This window comes from Rhamphochromis longiceps, linkage group LG18 (assembly GCF_057381845.1).
Source record: "Rhamphochromis longiceps isolate RC_006_pf linkage group LG18, R_longiceps_female_GT1.1, whole genome shotgun sequence".
Taxonomy (NCBI): Eukaryota; Metazoa; Chordata; class Actinopteri; order Cichliformes; family Cichlidae; genus Rhamphochromis; species Rhamphochromis longiceps.
Window position 1 is genome coordinate 4,038,737 of NC_140574.1, and position 24,781 is coordinate 4,063,517.

Here is a 24,781-nt window from a genome sequence, read left to right on the forward strand (position 1 = left end):
CCTCGTAAATACAGAAAGCTTCAGAACTGTCGATTGAAGCCTTCACGGGTCTCGACAGTGAATCGCTTTACTGAGAAGAAGTTTGTGTCATAGATGAGCCTGTTTGAATAAAGATGCCAGGGGAAAAAAACACACCTTTTCACTGGATTGCGGGAAAAACCTTCAGAATATTCAGTACGATGTGTCTGCAGGGCCACACACATGGTTCCATTTACCCCTGTGCTAGCGAACAGCCATAGGAAGCGGGAATTTGGCTTTTCAGTGTCTGTCTTACAAGCTGAGTGGGTGCGATTTGGCTGTGATGGGACTCTGTTGTTCTGCTGCCACATCAAGGAGCCGCACACAGAGGGGGATATCTGGTGCATTAATAGTTCATTTTTCTCCCTCTTTCTGTCTCATTTAGTTTAGTTTAGTAGTTCTGTACTCATCTTCATGTCTTTTTGAGAACTTGGATAAGTGGAAGACTTATATTTAAAAGCCGAATTCAGACGACAAAAAACAAAACATCTTTAAACTCATAAATAATTGTGCAGTGTCTCTACACATCGTGCAACAGTTTTAGGTTTTATCCTTACATCCATCCAGACTCACCTTCCAAAAATCCCACACTCCCAATTTATTCACGTTAATAAAACTTCTCCGCTCTCAGAAGAAATGACATGTCATGTGTCAGGACTCGCAGGCTTCAGCAGACACACTCAGCTCAGGGCACAGTAATACGTGGCACTGCTCACTGAGCCGGGTGGTTAAGTAACGTCTAATTAAGGTGCATTAAGCACTGGAAATTCAATAAGAAGGAGCTCATGTAAAGGCAGCAGTTATTATGACAGATGAAGTGTATTCAGCGCTGATCGAGCTACCGGTGGGGACGTCACTTACAGTGCTGAACCATTTCCAAGATTTGGTCCATATAGCGGCTTCAAAGAAGACAATTACATTTTCCCCGTGCAACTCTGTACTTCCTATAACTCTTGTGAATTGAGTTTTGCTTGAAGCTAAAGGGGAAAAAAAGGAAAAACAACAAGTAGTTTTGTAGCAGACTTTGATAATGTAAACTTCCATCCTCAGTGAGTTACATAAGAGCGTTCCCTAAACGATAGGCTGAGATTAGACTGCTTTCTAAGAAAGATGGAAGAACATCAAAGCTCGTTAAAGGAAAATTGGTTTCACATGTCTCCAATCAACATAATGAAAAACAAACCGAAGCTTTTAAAATACTCAATATGTAAAGTAACTGTTATTTTTAGCTGTGCTGAAGGCTGCAGGGATGAGTAGCAGTCTCCATGGCTGGAAAACTGGGCCACTAAGTGCGAAGTGATTCATTCCCCATAGAACCCTTTTTCAGCAAAAATGTACGTTTACAGCCTCATACAGTATGTGTATGTATTTGTTTAATATTTGATATGGTAGAGTTTCTTTTGTGTGTAGTTTGTGTCTGCAACGATTCTTTCCACGTCCTCCAGCATCCTCCCACAGTCCAAACACATGGATGTCAGGTTCATTCCCCCTCTCACCATATGACACCTGGAATAGCCCCCCCCCAGTTTTCTCTTTTTATTTTGTGACAATTCTTTAACCGGTGAAGCTTTTCGTGACTCCGACAGACTAATTTCCCCAAATGCATGTTCAGTTGTCCATATTCTTCTTAGTATGTTTAGCTGATCTTGTGTTTGCGTGGTCGTAAAACTGTGTGCGTTTGGATTTGTCGGTGTAAGAGTACGTGTGTGTGTGCGCATGCAGTCGTTGTGCTTGTGCATCTGCAGTTTGTATGATTTGCTTGTTTCCATGTGTGAGTTAATGCACGTTTGCAAGTTTATAGGATGTGTTTTGCATTACAACGTGTTTGTTTATTGATATTACTGCGCGCATACAGTTGTGAGTGAAATGTGTGCATCCGATAAATGAGTTCACGCTGACGAGTGTGTGTATTTCTGTCAGTGTGCTTGGGTTTAATCATGTGTAATTGTCTTTGTGTGTTTGTTTTGCTGTGTGTGACACGTTGTGAGGCTTTCCCAGGCAAGTCAATACAGCGGGCTAATCGGTTCCCACAATCCCCTGATCTCACTCTGTGTGTCCAGTCTTTCAAATCTAAATAACGTCTTCCGCTGAGCTTGTGCTGGTTGGTTCTCCACAAACGCTTTGCGAGGTGATTGGTCTGCACCGCATGCTGGCAAAGGTTCAAGGTCAATTTGTGGACTTCCTCCTGGCTGCATTCCCCAGAGAGCAGTTTCACAGTAAACACCGGTGTATAGGTGTGCATTGTTTCCATTGTTTGTAACTCACTGTCATCACAGGGAAGCACAGGGAGCACATGGTTTGCAAAAAAATAAACTTTATTCTGAAGTGGCTTAAAAATCAAACACTTTCACCTTTGTGGAAATCATAGATTATCTCTCTGCGGTAAAAATGATTTACTCTCCAACTGCCACCGTCACCTCAAGTAGGGGAAACTTCCAGACAATTTATCCATCTCACGTTAAGCTCACAACTCGGCTGACAAACACTCAGAGGCTTTCCTCAGCAGCAGTTTAAATGTCACGTCTTGATAAACTGAAGACAAATTCAAAATCACGTGAGCGTGTGACAGTTGCTAAGTCATAAAAAGTATTTCCCACTAACAGTTAATAATTAATCCATCCAGCAGGTTGCTCACACCAAAGACAAAGCAAAACAAAAGGTCTGGAGCTGCCGTCTACGACACATTGCAGGAAATTATCACTATCTGCTGGACACACAATGTCTCTCACAAAGCCGACGTGATAATAAGCATCTGGGCCTGCCCTCCGTCTGTTGTAATCTCCTGCTATCACGGTCAGAGTAAGACGGGGTGCAGGATCAGCCTCACTGTTTATCTTTACTCTTGAGTGATAGCTGTGCGTGAGTATCAGGTGGTGGAAAATTCAAATTCAAGCCACAGAATAATGTTTTCAGCACTGAAGAGAGAATAATTTAGATTTAGTAAGGTTTTGAAACCGCATGCCTGCTTCTGAGGGTTCAAGTACTCATGAATCATGTGCTCGAACAGTTGAGATCAAAATGGGTTCATAAGCCTTCTAGACTTCAGATAAGCGGTGCATGACGCAGCACTTCTGATCCGTTGTTCGGCTTTGTTTCTATTCGCAGTCGTGCAGAACTTTAAAAAATTACCAGTTTTCTTTTCTTTTTGCTTTAACCCGTCATTCGTTTCTTCTCGGCCTGATGTTTAAGGGGGATGGTGTGATGAGCATGTGGGGCTTGTATAAACAAGGGGCAGATAATCCGCTCTACTCGACTGACTGAGGGGACCTGATGATCTGCAGGTGGAGACGACTGAGGGTTGGAGACGAGATTAAAGTACCATTTGGCAGACTGTATCATATTCTGATGATTAGAGGTAGTATCATATATCAACACTGATGTACGGCTGCTGCTTTGCCAGGTCTCTGTTGTATAACAAAGATTTAATCTAAATGTCTCTCCCTGCTAAAATAAAGGTAAATAAATGAAACTCTTCATTTCAGTATAGACCCTGAACACTTTTCTTCAGTTAACAAAGAAACAAAGATGTCAGATGCTAAATGTTATATGAAGACTGCACACGAATCTTCTATCTTAGATCAGTGAATATCAACCAGAGTGAAAAATAGACAGACAGCGGAGCCAAAGGTCACTATATTTAGTCAAAAGAGCGCCCAGTTATCAGCATTCATAAGCTGTATGGATGAACTGAACACCGTCTAATAAAATAGGAAATTTCACATCTCCAAAAGTTAAGCACAAATCTTTTGGGGTGTCTGTAACACAGAGTAAGGCGTGTTATTTGTCAGGTCAAAATTACTTCAAAAGGTTGGGGACGATGGTTGAAAAGATCAGTTATCAAAACAATTGGACCTTCCTTTATATAACTGAGCTCTCTGGAAACTCCTAAAGCTGTTTAAAGTACTTGTTTGTGCAGATGCTATGCTATGGCAGTTTCTGCCCGGATTTCACCTCAGATATATCGGAAACAAGTGTGAAATCTGGGAGCAGATTTGACATGGACCATAACCAGGTGTTTGAGCGGCCTGTCAGCCGTATACTGTCACTAGTGGCTCGGCCAACAAGTAACTGATGCAGGGAAGCAGTGCAGACATCTCGCTGGCAACGATGCCATTAACACCCACCATAACGTTCAGTTCTCTTTAGAGCTTCAGAGTTGACTGAAGGAATACTGTGGTAGGATAGATTCACTGCAAATATTGATGGAGGACTGCAGCTGTTGGAGATGTGCCTGGTCTCAGAACAACTGGTGTAGACGAGGTCAAAGTTCAGCAGCAGCAACACATTGCATGGATTCTTCTAGAAAACAACTGGACTGCTGCTTCCTCGTTTGCAGATACATACGTGTAAAGGCAGGCTTTTCATTTATTCTAGCTATTTGTTAACAGCAGTTGAACGTCAGAGGAATAAATGAAGATGGAAGAAAATAGTGGCGTTTGTTTGCAGGAGCAGCAGCGGGTCATCTTCCAGAGAACATACCAGCAGTTGTGTTGAGCCAAAGTTTTAATGCTCACGAAAAGATAAAGAAAAAGCCTCACAGGCTTTTGCATTGACGGCGCTGATAGAGGGGGTAGCTGTGGTCAAGCACAAGACTCAGTTTGTTGTCGGAGAGGAAGTGGAATCTCCCAAACAAGGCAGCTGCTCATTCCCGACACCGATGGCGTATGAACGCTCCCAGCCCCGAACATATCCTCGCCCCCCCTCCCCAGCTCCCTGCTGGGAGAGTATTAGCCACACATGTCGAGGTTACTCAGGGAAAATACACGCAGGCGATGGATGACTGCTTCAATTCTACTCCCAGAGCTTTCAGGGTGGGAGGTTTGTGTTGGTGTTTTGGCTCTGGCCACGAGGAGGTGTCAGGATTGAGATAACAGCCAGAAAAGAGCATCTCCCTGGATAACTGAGACATGCGTCCAACATGTTTACAGAAGATATTATACGTTGGAGGATGGATAAAGCTCTAAACCTAATGAATCAAAAATGACTAAAAATAGAAGGTTGAATCTCACTATTATATATATTATTTTTAATCTGATAGGATAAGACAGCCTGCAAAAACACCAAAACCATGCACAAAGCACTTCTTATAACATGTGTCTACCCTCAGAAAACCAATTATGACTCAAAGCTATTTCTTTCTCACTATATCCAAACACTTGTACCTCTTTTCTGGTGTAAGGGGGCATCCAACATAATTCTTCAGCAGCTTCTTTCCCACTGTAATTATCCTGCCTGTTCATACCAGTCATACTCGGACACCTCTGAGTGTGTGAGAGAGTTTGTTCAGGTTTAGCTGGACCGAGGGGCTCAGAGGTCTTTCTGGTGTAACAGCTGGGCTTTGATCCGCAGCTCCCAGTCCCAGTCGAGACTCTCAAGCGTTTCCCAGCTCATGTGTTGACATTAGCTCGGCGAGGCCCCGCTTCCTTTCATGTCAATGTGGTGATAGAAAATTAGTGTAACTGCAGATTTGTACAGGTGTCTCACTTTTCCTAATTTTGGCTGGTGGTTTTGTGTTGATGTGGTTTTGAAAGCTTTTACGAGCTGAAATTCTCTGACTGCTTCAACAGAACTTTCTTTGTAATTTGACGTAGTTTTGTGGTATCTGAACCATTGGTTGGATCCTGAAGAAAAGTTAATTAGAAGAAACTGATGCACTACATGTCTTTATGTAGTCTGCAACAGACCAGGAACACATGTTGTGCTCTTATCAGGTACTGATGCTCTGTTATCAAATCACGAGTTCGTTTTAAAGAGCTCAGAACTCTTATCACTCGTTGCATACAGACCACCTTTATTGCTAGACCAGTGTGTTTGGCTTCAGTTGTGACCCTGATGAACGCCACAAGATGAAACGCAGTAATGTTCTATGTACTGTAAATAATGCTGGCGTTTTAACCTGTTAATGATGTGTTTAAACTTGTTCCTAGCAATGAAGAATTATTCGTTTCTAAAGTATGACTGATGGGCAGAATCATTTACAGTAACAGTAACATCTTTTTCGACCGTTTCCTCTTTTGTTCTCTTTCCTCATTGAAGTTGAGCTTTACTGCTTTGGATGTCCTTTAATTGGCGATGATGAGCTTGTGATTTATTTGTGATTATTGGCGGTATAAGGAGACTCTACAGGTGTGGAATAATTTCAGCTGAAAGGCTTGTACATCAGCATGTGAAGTGATTTTTTGTTTGTTTGCATTGAGTCATGTGTTTGGAAGACTTTACATGTAATCACCAAATGTCTGTTACATGTTTGGCCTGAACACTTTTCCTCTCTTCCGTGCACGTTGGAATTGTGTGCAGCCGTCTGAGAAACCTCTGCTCTGCCTACTTGATCTAATCTAGTAAAAATATGCATTATACACTTAACTTTTGTGGTATTGCTGTTTTAAAAACATTACCTTCTTGACCATTTCCCCTTTAACCAGCCCACCTTATATCAGTTACTGAAGCTTTGTGCAGCGTGGTACGTGCTTCTTGAGTGTTTGCTAGTTTTATTAGCCTTTAACTCTGTGTGGTTTTCATCCATTAACAGATGCAACTTTAGGTCCTTAATTTCTTCATTCCTTTGTAAAGTACCAATGAGATCTTTGATGTTCAAAGTTCAGGCAATCAGTGGTGATGAATGACGGAGAGGAGGTGAAGCGGAGTCTTTTGGCCCAGATCCCTTGTTTAGAAATAGGGTAGTGTGTGTGTGTGTGTGTGTGTGTGTGTGTGTGTGTGTGTGTGTGTGTGTGTTCATGTAGGGATAGAGTTCAGGGAGGAGGAGATACAGAGAAGATTAAGAGGGGTGGGAGAGAAAGGATAATAAGATGTGTGCTGGATGCCTCTTTTTCTTCTCTCAGCAGAGAGAGGATGGACAAACAAAATGAATGTATGTGTGTATTTGGGGGTGGGATGGGGGGTGTCTTTAGAGGTAAAAGAGCCTTGAAAAGTGTGCCAGTGGGTGGAAGGAGACCCTCCTTTTGCTTTCTACATCCAAACTTGGTGCGAGCATCAGATTCCCATGCTGGTGCACACCAGGAATGTCCATATGTCCCGGGCTGGTAAACAGCACACTCCTTCTCTTTGTGCGTGTTACAATGGAGCACCTTCCTTTGTTCGGTTCTTTTCTGGAGCACCAAAGAATCCGACGCCGCTGTCTGCCCAGCCTCTGTTTAGAGCTCTCATTTGTGTTTTGCCTTTGTTTCACTCGCTTAATTTCGCTTTCACTTAGGTTCAGGAATCGTGAGGGTCATGGTTTGGGGTTAAAATGTGTTCATTCATAACACGAACCCAACCCGGTAAATGATAATTTTAAAAAACAGAAAGGGGATATAGATACATGGTGCGATGGGAGAGAGGCTGATTTATACATCATGATCATTGGTAACAGGCCTGGTTAAATATAATGTGAGAACAACGGTACACTCTTGGTCCTCATGTATTCTGAGGCCTGTAAACGATCTTCTGATGAAGATATCAAAATGGATTTTTATCTTCATGTGGAGACGACTTCTTTCAACACAACCGTGAGAGGAAAAGTTCATTCAGACGGTTAAACAGGAGGAGAACATTCAGGTGGTCAGCAAAAGCAGAAAAGCATCTTAAACACTTAAGGTTTAAACTCTTGGGACCTTCCTCTTCTCCCTCTTACCTTTTGTTCGGTCATTTAAGCAGGTCTGAATAATACGGCAGACAAAACCAAAGAAGCAAGGAATGCAAAAACTAGCAACTAAAACAAAGACGAAATTGAGGACTTCATATAACAATGGTTTCATTCATAATTTGCCAAACAAAATAAAGAATGATGAGCAGTTTCTCTGTAAGACTTCTTATGACCACGCTAATGAACAACAGCACATGTGGCTATGCGATTAGGAGGGAATCCACTCGAAGGGCCCCTCGATTCTGTAGCTCAGTCGTATTTCAGGGAGGCTGGTTTCTAGTCTGAAACTGTCCTATCAAACAAACGAATCCATCAATGATCTGCACTGTCTGAACTAAAGCTTTTCTTGATGTGAAGCTATTATTTTTAAAGGTTTCCAAAGCCAAAAGAACGATTCAAACAAAGTTTCAACCGTCTAAACATGCAGTTAAGAATCAGACCTCCTCTTGTAAATTCCACAGATTCCTTGCTAATCCTCCACAAACACAAAAGAATAGGGGAATTCTAGTCATTTCATATCCAGCTGTTAACCCTAAGGAGAAACGCTGTAGAAACCAGTGGCAGTAAACTTGACTGGTCAGCAGGTATTAAAGTCCTCTCAGGAACTCCTCGCTAAAAAGCATCAATAAACATGCAGCTTTACTGGCCTCCTGGGTGACGGCAGGTGGAGACCTCTGAAACTAAACACTGCACAGCTTACCGTGTTTTCATGAAAGCAGAGACTCTGCTTTTGGTCAGAGAAAGGTCATGCCGTGGCAACATGAAAGCCTGTGTCTTTAGCAAAGGACAAAATATACCAACAGCACCACCTCTGAAATAGTCTATTTAAATACTGTCATAAAGTTACGTTTCTCTGTCTCCCTGAGATTTCTAGAGTGCTGTACAAAAAAAACCAGACGCAGAAGTGGATCCCATTACTCAGTTAGCATTGTTGTGTAGAGTCACAAGATTGGATTGATCTGAAACCTAAAAGCGAAATAATTTAAAAGGAGCGAGTTCTAATGTTTTTAGGTTACATGAAGCAGTTTCTTGGGTTTTAATTCAGTTATTTAGATGATTCTGTTATGCAGTAATAGCATAGGTGTGGTTAGGATCTGTTGAGGGTCAACAACAAATTAAGATGCCCTTTGCTTTGTAAATTATCAGTTTAAAAAAAGAAATGTAGTAGGTTGTATATAATGGTCCCATTCATGCAATATCATTGATGACAGAAAATCACTGATTAATTGTTTAGAGACAAATGTATAAATGTCATATTTTGATTCAGAGTCTTCAGCAAACTTTTCTTCTTCCTCTGCAGGGCGACCGGGTGTGGTTACGGGAGGATGAGCAGTTCCTTCCCAGCACCGTGTCCTCTTGCTCCGGAGGTGTTGTTGTCTTTGCCACTGACTATGGCCAGGTAAGAACAACTATAGCAGGTAACACTCGAGTAACTCTACTGACTGTTAGTGCCAAATAATGAGCTTCTCTTAGCAGACATACAGTGGGGCAAAAAAGTATTTAGTCAGCCACCGATTGTGCAAGTTCCCCCACTTAAAATGATGACAGAGGTCAGTAATTTGCACCAGAGGTACACTCCAACTGTGAGAGACAGAATGTGAAAAATAAATCCATGAATCCACATGGTAGGATTTGTAAAGAATTTATTCGTAAATCAGGGTGGAAAATAAGTATTTGGTCAATAACAAAAATACAACTCAATACTTTGTAACATAACCTTTGTTGGCAATAACAGAGGTCAAACGTTTACTATAGGTCTTTACCAGGTTTGCACACACAGTAGCTGGTATTTTGGCCCATTCCTCCATGCAGATCTTCTCGAGAGCAGTGATGTTTTGGGGCTGTCGCCGAGCAACACGGACTTTCAACTCCCGCCACAGATTTTCTATGGGGTTGAGGTGTGGAGACTGGCTAGGCCACTCCAGGACTTTCAAATGCTTCTTACGGAGCCACTCCTTTGTTGCCCGGGCGGTGTGTTTTGGATCATTGTCATGTTGGAAGACCCAGCCTCGTTTCATCTTCAAAGTTCTCACTGATGGAAGGAGGTTTTGGCTCAAAATCTCACGATACATGGCCCCATTCATTCTGTCCTTAACACGGATCAGTCGTCCTGTCCCCTTGGCAGAAAAACAGCCCCATAGCATGATGTTTCCACCCCCATGCTTCACAGTAGGTATGGTGTTCTTGGGAAGCAACTCAGTATTCTTCTTCCTCCAAACACGACAAGCTGAGTTTATACCAAAAAGTTCTACTTTGGTTTCATCTGACCACATGACATTCTCCCAATCCTCTGCTGTATCATCCATGTGCTCTCTGGCAAACTTCAGACGGGCCTGGACATGCACTGGCTTCAGCAGCGGAACACGTCTGGCACTGCGGGATTTGATTCCCTGCCGTTGTAGTGTGTTACTGATGGTGACCTTTGTTACTTTGGTCCCTGCTCTCTGCAGGTCATTCACCAGGTCCCCCCGTGTGGTTCTGGGATCTTTGCTCACCGTTCTCATGATCATTTTGACCCCACGGGATGAGATCTTGCATGGAGCCCCAGATCGAGGGAGATTATCAGTGGTCTTGTATGTCTTCCATTTTCTGATGATTGCTCCCACAGTTGATTTTTTTCACACCAAGCTGCTTGCCTATTGTAGATTCACTCTTCCCAGTCTGGTGCAGGTCTACAATACTTTTCCTGGTGTCCTTCGAAAGCTCTTTGGTCTTGGCCATGGCGGAGTTTGGAGTCTGACTGTTTGAGGCTGTGGACAGGTGTCTTTTATACAGATGATGAGTTCAAACAGGTGCCATTCATACAGGTAACGAGTGGGGGACAGAAAAGCTTCTTACAGAAGACGTTACAGGTCTGTGAGAGCCAGAGATTTTCCTTGTTTGAGGTGACCAAATACTTATTTTCCACCCTAATTTACGAATAAATTCTTTACAAATCCTACCATGTGAATTCATGGATTTTTTTTTCACATTCTGTCTCTCACAGTTGAAGTGTACCTCTGGTGCAAATTACTGACCTCTGTCATCATTTTAAGTGGGGGAACTTGCACAATCGGTGGCTGACTAAATACTTTTTTGCCCCACTGTACATGTTCATTATGGAAGTAAAAGTTTAGCTGGACCTCTTTATATCACCTAGCTGTTAAAATGAAGTCTGTGCCTTTTAGGCTATAAGGTGAGACTTCCTTAGCAGTGGTGGTTCCCTGCTACTCTGATTTGCATTGGTGTATGTCACATGTTATGTCAAAGATTGGCCCGGAGATCCAGTGTTTAAACACGAGTTAGATGACCTATGTAGTACTTTTAAAATATGAAGTAAGAGGTGTAAAGTGCATCAAGGGAGCAAAAACTCACAGAACACAACAGGTAGAATGACCTTTTTGGCCCAATTTGCTTAAACTTAACATTAAATTTGGATGTAGTAAAATAGCACATCCTTAAAAAGCAGGTATAGTCCAAGGTTAAATTTTGGATTCTGAGGGTTACATTTCTTTGAGTGTCCTTCCATCCTACTGGGACAAAACATTAAGTCTATATGCCTGTTTGCTTAGCAGACAAGAAGCATTCCCATCTTTCCCACACCTGTTCTGTTGCTGATAAGAAAGCCCAGGCTTAGCGAGATCTTCCCATAATTTGGGATAAGCTCAAAATCCCTAAACTCCATATGGCTCTGCATAACATCTTTGATCCACATGTTTTCAAAACAGTGGATATGGAGGATGTAGGGCAGATGGAACTGGGTTTACATTGTTTTGGGTTGATTATTAAGAATTAACATGCCTCAATCAATCAAGGAGGTTTTGACGTTAGATTTGAAAACATCTTCTGTGAGCTGTTTTGTTCCATAGATTTGGACTGAAGTGTCACGAGTACCCAAAAAGTTGGTTTCTGCACACAATGGTGGTCTATTGACTCCAAACATTAAAGTAATCACTTTAAAGACAGCCAAAGGTGCCAGCATCATGTGGTGTCAACAAACCAGAGCACATGTAAGAGCAGCATTTGGCTGGCTTCCTGTAGATAGTCACACCTCTGTTCTCATCTGGATTGCTGGGTGTCTAACCAACTTTCTGTTGCGTTTCTTTATATAGGCAGATCGAAACAAAAAGTAGACCCTAATATTATTTTCATTGTTTGTAGTATTAGTTGGGATGGGATACATTTGTTAATGTGAAGGTACCTTTTAGGACAGGAGTGTCGAACTCCAGGCCTCGAGGGCCGGTGTCCTGCAGGTTTTAGATCTCACCCTGGGTCAACACACCTGAATCAAATGGTTAGTTCATTAGCAGGCATCTGGAGAAGTTCAAGACATGTTGAGGAGGTAATTTAGCCATTTGAATCAGCTGTGTTGAATCAAGGACACATCTAAAACCTGCAGGGCACCAGCCCTCGAGGCCTGGAGTTCGACACCTGTGTTTTAGGATGTTGCGTTGGCAGATGAATGAATTTAATTGTATGATTGTTTGAGTAACTGAACTACAGCTTGCAAACTGAGACAACTTCTTATGGCTGATGTCCACATGTTGGTGTGGAGACATCGGTCACGCCACTATTTGGAACACTTAGACTTTACTCCATTTCCCTAATGCCAAATTTGGCAACTGATCATTACCCAATCCACATTGCACCAGACACCAACAGCCCATCCTGCAGGAAGTTGGTCTACAGGAGCTCAGACCCATGCAGCTTATTTGGGGTCGGCTTTTCTCCACCTTTGAGCCCCTCCAGATTGTGTGGGGCCGTGGCATGGCATGGTATCTTGTTCATGCGTGAGGGAAGAGCCAAGTGGGAGACTGATAGGTGGACTGGTGCAATATCAACAGTGATAAAGAGATAAGGTGAGGAGCTTGATCATAGCCAGTTGTGGTGGTTCGGATAATTGACATTGCGTCAGTGATAACTAACTTGACGTGAACTTTCTGTCTTCTGTTAGCTGAATCGTTGACCAGGTAGTTCAGGTATGTCAGCTTTTTTTCAAGAAGGTTCTCGTCCCTCGGACACGCTTAAACTGAAACTGCTTACAGTCTTTCTACACTAGTAGTTCTAACCAGAACCAGCAGCAGGAGAAGAACTAAATGATTTGTCATTTCACTGAACTCACGCAAGTGTGGGGAAGTGAAACTGCAAAAAAAACCTGAATCTGGAGAAAAAAAAGTGCTTAAGAAAAAGGAAAAAAGGTGGGCTTGTCTAAACTAAACCCTAACAAGCCAAACCGTGGGTCACAGAGTCATTATAGAGGAACCTTTTTAGGAATTGAAAGAGTCCAGGATGTTTAATATCTGCAGTCTTCCACATGTTTGTGCTTCAGTGAGTTCCACTGCCACCTATTCTCCTGTTCAACCAAAGCCTTTAAAATCAGGCCAACAAACAATAACCTGTGCAAGCTGTTTGGGTGGATTTACTCTGCACTACCCTCCTGTGCTGACAGCTTTAACAAAGACTTCCTGTGTAGCCAGTGAGCAGCAGAGGGTCACTACCAGAGGACAGCCGCTAAATGTGAGTGCTGAGGGATTTAGGGTCATGTTGAGCTGAAGTATTGTCCTGAAGATTTACTGGCAGATTAAGGCATTCTTATCTCCTGGCCTCTGCTCGTTCAGAGAGTCTGTTAGACCTGCCGTCCACTGAAGCTAATGACTCTCCTCACCACAGTAAAAAATGTCAACTAGAGGATGGAGGGGTCCGTCTCTCTTTACATCTGTCGCCTCAGGAGTCCACGTGAACTTGGCGTTCTTAAAACTTGTAATGTGTTTCCAGCAGGTCAAAGTTTTCTCTTACTGAGTGAAAAATCTCTGCTTTTCCACATCTACATGATAAATTAGCACGAAACCTTAACAAAGCTATCCGTGGATCAGACAGATCCTACAGATATAGGAGACACTTTGGTTTGTTATTTGTTTTTTGTAGTGCCACCATTCATGCTCCCCTCAGGATGAGTTGTAATGGTTTTATATCCAAGTAACTCGAAATCTTTTCTTCCCTCTTACCAGCCATTTTTCATTATTCCAAGTAATAAATTTCAGCCCGTAGCATGCTAACTGACTCGCTGCTTTGGAGCCTCACAGTTCAAACAAATTATGCTTTGTGGTGATAAAGTTGTCTTTGTTAATAAAGTTTTCCTCGTATTACTCATCTTACCTGTACCTTCACTTCCTGTACCTGTTTCTTCTCTTGTGTCTTTCTCTTATTTTTTTTTTCCAATACATCCATCTCTGTTGTCCATTTAATTTTTCTTTATTTTTTAAAATTAAATTCTTTTTTAAATTGTTTTATTTTAATTCTCTAATCATTTGATAATTTAACTTGTTTGGGTTTTATTTTCTCTCATTTATTTTTGGGATTCGTTTTTTTTTTAAATGTTAAATGACTCTTTAATCCTTATTTTTCCTTCGATCTCTTCATTATTCCTTGGGTTCCCACCTGTTTCTTATTTTTCTCTCTTCCATCCTTGTCTTTTTTCTATATTTTCTTGTTATTCATCTTTTTGATTTCCTTTTATTTCTGCTTTTCATATTACTCGTCTTATATCTCCTCTTTCTCATATAGTTTATTTTTCTCTCAGCTCCTTCAGTTGCTGTAAACAGCTGTGATAATCTTATTGAGGATCGTGTGTTGAACGGTTTCTTTTTGATAAGCTCAGAGTTAAGAACATAAAGGCACTACACTCTGCTCAAGAGCCTCAACAATACTAGTAATGGTTACTTATAATCGCTTACTGCACACCACAAACTAGTGTGACTAGCATCAGGAGTGGCCTTCTGTTCCGTCGGCTCTCCTGTAACTAAAAAAAGTGCCTTAAAACAGTATGTGACTGCAGTGTGTGCCCTTGAGCAAGACATCGTACAGCAGCTCCTTTGTATCATTAAGCGAGTGCTGAAGTCGTGATACAAACAAGTGTGTTTGCATGCATGTCCATTGTCCTTTTGTGCATTTGTGTGAACTCATTCTAATTCATAGATTTAAATATGAAGGTGTGTGTTCGTGTGTGTCTGCCAGTTGTCTGTTGTGTGTAACTGGAGATGAAGGTCACCTGTTCAGCTTCAGCGCAAATGCTGCTCCTTGTGAGGAAATCCAAAGCTGACGAGTCAGAAACACGTTACTGCAACACTGTTAACATCACAGTGGCTACAGAGTGAACGCTGTGGGCTCATAAGTTACTGAAGTGCTTCACTAGTACAAGTACAACGCTGCACGCTTTCTGATGGTTTTTAAGGCTTAAAGAATAAAAGTGTGTTATTGGAGTGGAGTTGTATTTAATTATTATTATTATTTCCCAAAATTAGCCAAATATAAAATTAGCCCAACCTGTTGCTTACAGCACTGTGCACATGTGTACACGTGTCATTTATTCCTATTGCACATGGTCAAACAACAATCTTTGAATGTTTCTTTCTCCTTTTTTTGAAGTAATGCAAAGACAACATACTGCGTTTAATTTTCTGTCAGCGTTTAAGCACCCTGCTGCTAAATGTGTCCTTTTTCTGTTACTTCGGTGTCACTTACACTTAGTGACAAACAACAAACTATTGAACTAATTGGAATTAGTGTGTTCAGCCTGAGTGTAATCTAGCTGCTAAAGCCATTAAATCTGCTGAGCTCTTAATCCTGAGGATAAATTTGGTGACACCAGACTCGGGATAAAATTCAAACTTTTATTCCTTCTACCCAGAAAGAATAATGAAGCTTTGAGTGGCCTTCAGTGGTTAAAGTGCTGTTAAATGTTAGAGAGTGTGTGTGTGTGTGTGTGTGTGTGTGTGTGTGTGTGTGTGTGTGTGTGTGTGTGTGTGTGTGTGTGTGTGTGTGGACACCTTTCTGTCAGAGGTTGCAGAGTTCCTCTCGTCTTGCTCGGGTTTCAGTGTTTTTGACGGTGCAGACAGTCTCCTCCTCCTTCACTGACTGCAGGACAATACAGGAGGAGATGAATGGTGATTCAAAGAGCAGCTGCTGCTTTTGATGATGATGAAAGGTGGGGGAGTGAAGCTGGAGGAGAGTGGATGGTTACCTGTTCAACTCGCTGACAGAGCGAGGGACAGCGAGGGGCCGGAGGGCTCAGTTTTCCCTCCTAACAACACATAATGAAGAGTTTCATTTCCCCTCTCCTGACAAACTGATTACTGGCACGAAAAGTCAGAGTGATTATTAAATGTTACTGAAGTAATTAGCCGCCTGCAGCCTTTTGGTGTCTGTTAACACACAGACTCAGTCTGATGTTCAGACATTTTAGGTCCTAATGCTGTTTCATTAAGGCTTTTGTTAACCCACACCTGTTCTAATAGGTGTGGGTGCAAAAACAATATAAATACTAGCAGCATAGAACTACCTGAACTAGCTCTGGGCTAGCTGTTATCTCGGACATTTGGCGGGCACGTCTCCACTCCCCCTGATTTAAAAATTTGTAGATTAAACATCCAAGAAGCAAAATCACCTGAGAGGATTTGTCAGACTCCCCATGGAGACTACATGCAGTAGTATCAAACAACTATAAACACCACAGTGGAAATTCCCTGTTTTATAAACTGAAGCTAAAGATAAGAAGCAGATAAAGGCTTTTAAATTGTTTTTAGTCTGGGAATTACACCTTTGACTCATATCCTTTCATCGTGGTAATTACAGCCATGTGGCTCGCCAAACTGATAGAAAAAAGTAGGAAAATTTCACATAAGCAAAAAATAGAGAAAAAGTAAGTACTAAAGGCTATATTATAAACATATAGCCGGGATAAAATGATTCAGAAGCCCCTTGTTTTGCTTTATGAAAAGATATTGGCAATATTTCAAGTAAAAAAAAGTAGCAAATTAAAAAAAAAAATTATTGGGGTCATTTGAGACTTTCAGAGCGAGCTACTAGCTGATAATCTGACGAAATCTGCACTTCTCTTAGAGAACAGGCCATGGAATAAGTATCACCATGATGGGTGATGGACCAGTCGAGGGGAAAATCCTTCGCTGCTAATTTTAAGTTCCTCTCTAATTGCCTGAACGTAAAGTGAATTCACGTTCCGGATCCATCTAAGCAAAAACAACAGAGTTTATCCGGTTTGATCCAGGAATAGAGCCTGTTGATCCAGGAGTACAGCAGTGACCCCACCCCTGCATCCTCCTCGCGTGCAGTGATGCTGTGTAATGGCTTTGTTTCACTGAGATTTACTCCTGTTAGCATCTGTCACTATAGGCTTAGCGCTCGGGCCCCCGTGGCTTTGTTTTCAAGGCGTGGACCTCCACGAAGACAATTAGAAATCTAATTGGGTCATTGTGGATGAACAATCTGTGCTCTCCTAGTGCTACAACCATAGAATACTGTTCATAACATAAGAGGTTGCCATTTTCCATCCAGGACTGAACCTCTAAAAGGAAAATAAGGAAAGAGATGGTATTTAGAGCCATATATATATGCTCAAGGTTTTTGGGGTGTTAAAAGGTGGATTTTTTCTAACTTCATTGTGTAACATCCTAGTTGAAATAAGTACAAAGTGAAAAGGTGAAGGTGAAGTTGTTACCTGACAGATAAAGGTGTGTAAAAAGTAAATACCTGCCCTTAAGGTTCAGGGCTCGCATGTTTGACTGCTGGCTATAAACAGTGTTTACATTGGACTAGTCTAACAAGACTGTTCACCGTACAACAGTTTGCCTCATAGGGAAAAGCAAATAGTTTGAAATGGCATTCATATACGCATCTTTCTTTCTGGGGTTTCCCAATTCCTTTACTTTGGGATAGCGATGCCTTTTATTGTACACATAAAAGTTAAAAAGCCCAAAGCCCATGCCAAACTGACGTATACCGAGTGTTGAGCTAGTTTAGTCAACATCCTTGAGCAACTCCCTCATCTGAGGCAGTCAGCATTTTAATGTGGCCGAGTAAAGAAGCTCTTGTTTTCTCAGATGTTTGCTGTCAGACAACAAAAACGAAGGGAAACAGCCACATCCCGTTATGACCCATAGAGAGTAGAGCTCTGCACTCCTAAAATCCTGATCTTACGACTGTGATTGTGATCTGACAAACTCACCATTCACACGAGTTATGATCTCTTGGAAAGTTACAGAATGACGAGGCTCAACCTAAACCTTTCTGCCCCGGGAATGATTCTTAAAACTTGGAAATGAGTTCATATTTGTACCTTTACTGTTCTCTCATGTTGAAGTCAGTTTGAATTAGTTTTTGTTGGAGGCCTGAAATAAAGTTTGTTTAACGCAGACCTTTAGACATGAATTCTGAAGCTGCTGTTTGTCACAGAAAAACGTTTTGCTAAGAAGTGGCTAAATTAAATTACTCAGGTTTTTGGGGAAATTTAACATCATGCAAAACACACTAAGGATGCTTCATACATTTATAGCCCAACATTAGTGCTGAACTTATTATGATTAGTGTTGACATTTTGTAAAGATCATCTTGAACAAACCTGACAGACTTCAAGACGACACCAACAGATGAATAACTGAGAAACTTAAAGACAGGAGCGCTATAGCTGAGGGTTTCATATATAGTTTGAAAACAGGTGCTACAGGAATGTATGGGGGGATGTCAGAGACATGTCGAAGTTAGTAAAATAGAAGTCATGGAAACTGCAAGTGAGGTGACTACAGAAGTGTAAACCTCTTTCAGTTTAGCTTTCGTTACCAGAAGTCAAAGTATTTTGACTTATGTGGTGTTCTGACCTGGAGTAATGAACCCGTCTGAACATGCCGGCAGGTTTTGAACGGCTCTTGGACTCGATCACGTTTCATCCATCTAAAGGAAAAACACATTTGAGAGATGAACTGAATCCCCTGAAGCGTCACCGAGAGAGGAATGTGAGAAATGAAGCCTGGCAGGATGCTGAAGGGCAGTTTTGGTGTTAATGTGTGTGTGGGGGTGGGGGGTCAGATGTGATCGACTCCTCAGACAGAGACTTGTTTTCTTCTGGAAGAGTCCCTCGGCCTCAGCGGGTCACCGAATGGCTTCAGGGCCCCTCTGCTGTTTGAGTTTGTGTGTGTGGATACGCTGAGATGGCTGGTTCATAAGGGTCTCATTTTTATTCTTGGTAACAATAGTTTATGTGGACAAAAGAAAGAATTTAAAGTACACGGCATCTTTGTAACGTCTTTCTGTAATTTTCTGTTACGTTGTTTTTCAAATTTTCAAATGATGGAATATTCACTTCATTATTTATGTTTTTTCCAGCCTATTGAAACCACAAGCCAACTTTTTCCTCTTTTGGTATCCTATAAGCTACGGCCTTACCATTTCCCAGAATGACCTTTGGAGTGGTGATTGTTTTAATGTGGTGAATATGCAAACTCTAGCTCGTCTCTAAAGCCGTTTTCACATGAAGTCAGCACTCCCTGAATGTTTTTAGGATTTTTAGGCTTTGGGCTTCATGTAATTCCAAAGTGTACGGTGAAGATAAGGTCTGAAGCAGTTAAAGCACCAGCTACACCTGTAGTGTAAACAGTTTTAATACTTGACCAACATTTTTGAGCTTGTGAAATAAAAGTTCTTCTTTGTACTGCAAGTTTTGTTGTAGCCTTAAAGTTCTTGTTGATTAACCAGCAGAACCACATGTGAGAATGGAAACATTTTTACATTAGCTGGTCTTTAATGTGCCGGCTTGTTCTTGTGTGAAATGTGTTGAAGTCCAGTATTCACTCTTTTTTTTTTTTTAGCTCGTATATTGGTCGGTAATATCTTGAGCTTTTACTGCTAAATGTCTCATTATGTTCAGCACTTTGTTTCCAGTAGAGGCCATTGTTGGAAGAGAGGATGATAAAATGTGCTGTAATGCTCTGTATCCCGAAGTTCTGCAATAACTGAAATGCTGCATTATTTCACCTCGTGTGTCATTGCTAAAGGTTACTGAAATATCTGGGAAATGCCCCGTTCATGTGTGTTGCTGAAAATACTTCGTGGTTTGGTTGTTTGGAGAAAAGGCTGAGACAGCAGAGGGTTTGGCTGCTCTGCATTTTCCATCCCAAAGCCAACTAGACTTAAAGTCAGATGGAGTAATACCTCACTGATGAATTTATAGCAGTTAAATAAAAGCGATTACCAACAGAGTCCAGCAGTGAGGACAGTTTTCTACTTCAGAATCTGATAGTTGTCTTTTGAAAGATGCCCAGACCTTCCTGCAGTGATGGGTCATTATTTTGAGCACATCTCCCTTGGTGATCCTGCAGGCTGCAACTCCCTGCAGAGCAGTGATAATTGGAGGTCTGCCCTAAATTAACCTCTCTGTCTCTTGCTTTTCACAACTGGACCATCGTGTGGCCTTAAACAGTTGGCACTACTGACCGACTGTAGAAAGCTGCTTAGAAGAATGGCCTCTTTGTCGAAATGCTGAAGAGATTTAAGCCTGTTGCATGGTTGAAACTCTAGATTTGTTCCTTCTGTGTTTACTTTTCTATTTGGATTTCATTTTTATTACAAATAATTCCAGAAGACTAATTGGAGGTGAAAAAAGTTAATAAATATAATATTTTAATACAGAAATGGTCAAAAATAGTATATGGTTAATAGGAGAACCTTTTAACGGATTAGTCCTACAGGCACGGACGGCTTTGGACCCAATGGTTTGGATGAAATGTCCTTTCTTTCTGATACTGCTATCAACGTTGTGACTTCTGCATGATGTTCAGACTCAAGTTTGTGGTCTGACCATGAAGGCCAAATCAATTTTTAAGGAAAGATACTTTACCAAAGAACACGGATGAGAAATTGTGGCTTTCCAACAAGCAGAAGTCATGACATCACACGTTACATGTTTCTGCGCTCAAATGTCCGCTTAGTCTTCGTCTCTCTTCGCTATAACAGACAGGTGTGTCTCCGGCTTATTTGCATGCATAAATTCACATTCTGAACAACAAATCTCCACGAGAAGCCTTTGTGGTGGTTGAGGCCTGATGTCCTTAACTACAGTGTAAACATGCATCAGATCTCAACAAACTGAGTCTGTTTGGATTTTGGACAGTTAGTTCAACCAAATAATAATAATAATAATAATAATAATGAAATAAATGGATGGTGGGTTGATCTGTGCACCAATCCTTTAAGGATTTGATTAGCTTGAGTTCTTCAGAGTTAAATGTAGTGTTTGATCAGGCTTTTAAGGCTGTCTGATGATGGAAACCAACAATTTATACATTTATGCAAAGAGTGAACTTAATTTGCCCTCCAAACTGAATCACAAGCAAGATAGAAAGTTGGCTTTTATCTCAGTAATAGTTTTATGAAACACACAGAAGACTGAACATAAGGTGGAAGTAATACAAGTTTAGAAAACTTTGGTAATTAAATGACAGACTGAGTTTCATAATGGTTTGAAAATGCAGTGGGGTATTTAACAGCTATCACTAGTTTTGACGAGACGTTGCAGGACGAGAGTTTAGTCTCAAGAAGCTGTTCGGCCTTGTCCTCAGACACATGATAAGAAGACATCTACTGATGGCTGCCCTTGTCCAGCTCCAGATTTCATGTAGTCTACAGGCTCAGGGTCAGGTTTATCACAACAAGCCTTGAATTATAAGCTGTGAGGAATTACAATACTTTTACATGAAACCTTCCAGTTAACTGCTGCCACCTGCAAAATAATAGCAGCTTAATGGAGGTGTCTTTTCAGCTGGAGGTCTAAAACAAATCTAAGGTTTTCATTTGTTTCTTTGTAGTTTTTCTTTTGATTCACAAAAAAAACTAAAGATCCATCTTGTTCAGTATTCTTGTGCACTTTCTCTTTATGCAAAATAAAAGCACCTGTTTTCAAAAGAAGCAGGGATATCTGACCACTGTGACATTTCTTAAACCCTTCAAGAGATTCTCGCCTTGACAGCCATCTCAAAATGTCTCAAGGCATTTAAAAAAACATTTTTAAAGGAGGTATTTTGAAACATTATCTATATTGACCTTTCAATGGAGCATAGAGACTGCATGCACTGAATCAGCAGTCAGTTCTGATAAATGGCTTGCAGCTTTGTCCCTAAATAAAATGTAAACTGCTTTTCCCCCTGGGAGGTAGATTTCTACCATCATCTTAGCTCTTGTGTAATTCACTCATAGATTTTCAGTGTGCTGTGTCTCTCTCATAGTCTGTGCCTCTGGTATTCCTACTTCTCTACCGTTTTCTGAAGTTGTATCTTGCATGCATTGTGTCCTGTCTTCACTAGAATTCATAATCAGTGGGTTTTTGACACCTTTAACCTTTAACATGTGGAAATTCTACATCAAATATATTGTGTTTGCCTGTAACCACCAAACTTTGCATCTCATCCTTTGAGTAACATAAGATCAAAGTTGTCAGACAGAATACTATTCATTGTAAAAGCATACAGTTATTATGGTTTACTTTTGACATCCATAATATCTGCAATTTGTAGAAAAAGAAGTTGTGTTAAGCTGGACACATCGATATTTCCTGTCATGGTTCAGTCATTTTTCTCAGCTGTTTTCTGTTACGCTTCATCATGACTGAGACATGAAACTATGCACCACAACAATGTTTGCTATGTGTTCTTGGAATTTCATGTTTTTTCTCATTCTAGTTTATCCCTGATAAACGCACGTGAATGCAATTTAATTCTAGAACTTTAATTATGTTGAGTTTCAAAGTAAAAGGGGGAAATGCCGTCGGCTTTGTTCGATACATCTGGGTTTTCAGAAGTCTGAGCTTTTTAACATTTCTCAGAAACTGCTGTGGTCTGGTGCTCTTGCCTTTATCTGTTCTCGTCTGGCTCATTCTCTCACAAAAGAGCCAAACCGAATGAAATTCAAATCTAAAAATGCACTTGTAAAACTTGTGGTAGAAAACTGGCAGCCTGATGTCCACATCTGGCCTTAAACCAGAAACTAAATGACCTGTGACCAGATCAGACTTTAAGAGGAAGTTGACATGGACCAATTCTGCTATAAAACAGCATTTCAGGAAACTGCTCTGCTGTAGGAATAAATGATTTCCTGTGATTTTTAACATGATTGCCTCTTAGGGGATATATCGTCCCTAAAGTTGGGGAAATAAAGTCTGAGTAAGATGAGGGTTGATTTTATTAATTCTACTTCAAAGATTTCCTGCAGTAGTTCTTTGATCCTCTGCTTTTAGAATGTCAATGTGGATTCATGTGATTATCATTTACGTAGTTTACATATGGACTTTTTCCATTTTCTGACCCAGGTGTACACCTACAAGCAGAATACGCTCACCAGGCAGAAAGTGCAACCCATGCACCGTAGCAGCATCAGAGGGGTGGAGGACATGGCGAGCCTTGAGGACCTTCACGAGGGCGCCATCATGCACAACCTGTACCTGCGCTATAAACAGAAGTACATCTATGTAAGTTTCCTCCAAGCAATACTTGATGAGAACAACACAGTGATTGATTTTTTTTTTGTCCCTGGTGAAAATCCTACATATTAATATGAAGACTGACCATGAATTGAAGCTCAGCTGATCTGCACAACAGCTGACGGTTCCACTAATGCCCTTCAATGCAAGTCTTATTAGTCTCACCTAGCATAATCTGTGCAGGGGGTCTGGCTGCTTCTGGGATTCCAAGAGTGCGAAGGAGTTCTCTCCACATCCACATCAGCATGCTAAAGGGCAGGGAGGTTTTAAGCACACAGCTATTCCATCAAATAAAAATTACCACAGATTGAAATAATAATCTTCTTTTGAGTATGGTGGTCCTGACTGAGCTTCAACAGTTCATCAACATGTGGTTTACTTGCTAAATATTGCTAAATTTGCAGTTTCAGTCCCTGGGATAACTCGGCAGAAGTAATATGAGGCAGGTTACAAAAAACAAAATCTGAACCACTAGCATCAAAAACCAGAACCAATCTGAAGTCCATCAGCGCTATCAGTGCTTGCGTTGACAGCTTGGTTTGTCAAGGTACATTACCTTCATCCATCAGCTCTGCAGCATTCTCCCATGAATATCTTGAGTTGCTCAAACATTGCACAACAGCAGGGATAACCATCTAGAAACGAGCAGGTGAAAGAGATGGTTGGGTCAGAGAGCTTTCCTCTGCTTTAAATCAGTGCCAGGAAATGGGGACGTGAGAGAGCTATTGTATCTTTCTGGAGCTTCTTACTGGTCTGTACATGACTGTAGGATTAATTGACAGTGCAATCAAAGCATATCCCTACATGGATCTTTGGCTCCTCTGGGATATCCTGTCAGAAAAAGTTTGGCTTTCCGGCTCAGATTTATTACAAACGGGACTCAGTTTTCAGGTTTACACAGTGTGAAGCTGATTCAAAGGTTTGGTTATTTAACTTCCAAGAAACACATGTAGAGACCTAGCAGGGTATCGATGAGGGGTTTCCCAAAACACAAACCTGCAGGACAGCTTCTTGATTTAGTTCCTAATGTTCACTGTAAATACAACATAGATTAAACTGATATTTTTGGTGGATTATACATAGACTTTTTGCAAACACTTTTATGGCTTAAAAACCTAATATAGTATAGTATAAATAGAATTTTGGGGTTGATTCTGATTTTCTTCTTTCTATGTCAGCTGTAGGTGGATTTGCTCAAATTCACTAAAGTCAGCTTCTGGTTTTAGTCACTTCCTTAAAACATATATATGAAAAAGCATTTCAAGAATAATAAATCATAGTAGTGGCAGTGCTCATTATTTTAACCCTTTCACACATAGTGGCCACTGCAGTGGGCAGCTAGTCAAAGGCTGTTTTCTTGTATTTGTGTCAGTGTTGATGGCACACTTGCACATAAACCACTACATTGGACACCAATGTGTCCCTCCATACCCTGCCACCCACTGGCTGTTTCATGTTACTATAGATGTATGATGTGTGTCATTGTAATTATTGTTATTTAACCCGTTCATTAAGTATTTTTATTCGTCTCTAGGCATGAAAAGATGAATAAAAATACTTAAGCCAAAAATCCTGATTGAGGTTGTCATAATTCATGCATGACAGTGTTAAAGAATGGCCTAATTATAAAATGTTAAAAGAATGTAAAATAGCTGCATAAATGTAACCATAAACAAATTGCTGTTTCCTACTTAAAAGGGTCTGTTTTTACTTTTTAAAATGCTTTGTAAAACCACATGAACACCTGCCATTGTTCTCTGTGTAAGAGCACACATGTCCCATTTCCCAGCACAGACACACACCAGTGCCCTTAAAAAAGCTGT

General features: G+C 41.0%; 1 protein-coding gene across 1 annotated transcript in view; it reads left to right on the forward strand.

Annotated features, from left to right (window-relative positions):
- myo10 (myosin X) overlaps nt 1–24,781 on the forward strand; it is a 128,765-nt gene that overhangs the window by 32,511 nt on the left and 71,473 nt on the right. The window contains exons 2-3 of the mRNA XM_085388128.1: nt 8,961–9,059; nt 22,788–22,946. Of these exons, the coding sequence (XP_085244254.1) occupies nt 8,961–9,059; nt 22,788–22,946 (258 nt within the window). The remainder of the gene's footprint in view (nt 1–8,960; nt 9,060–22,787; nt 22,947–24,781) is intronic.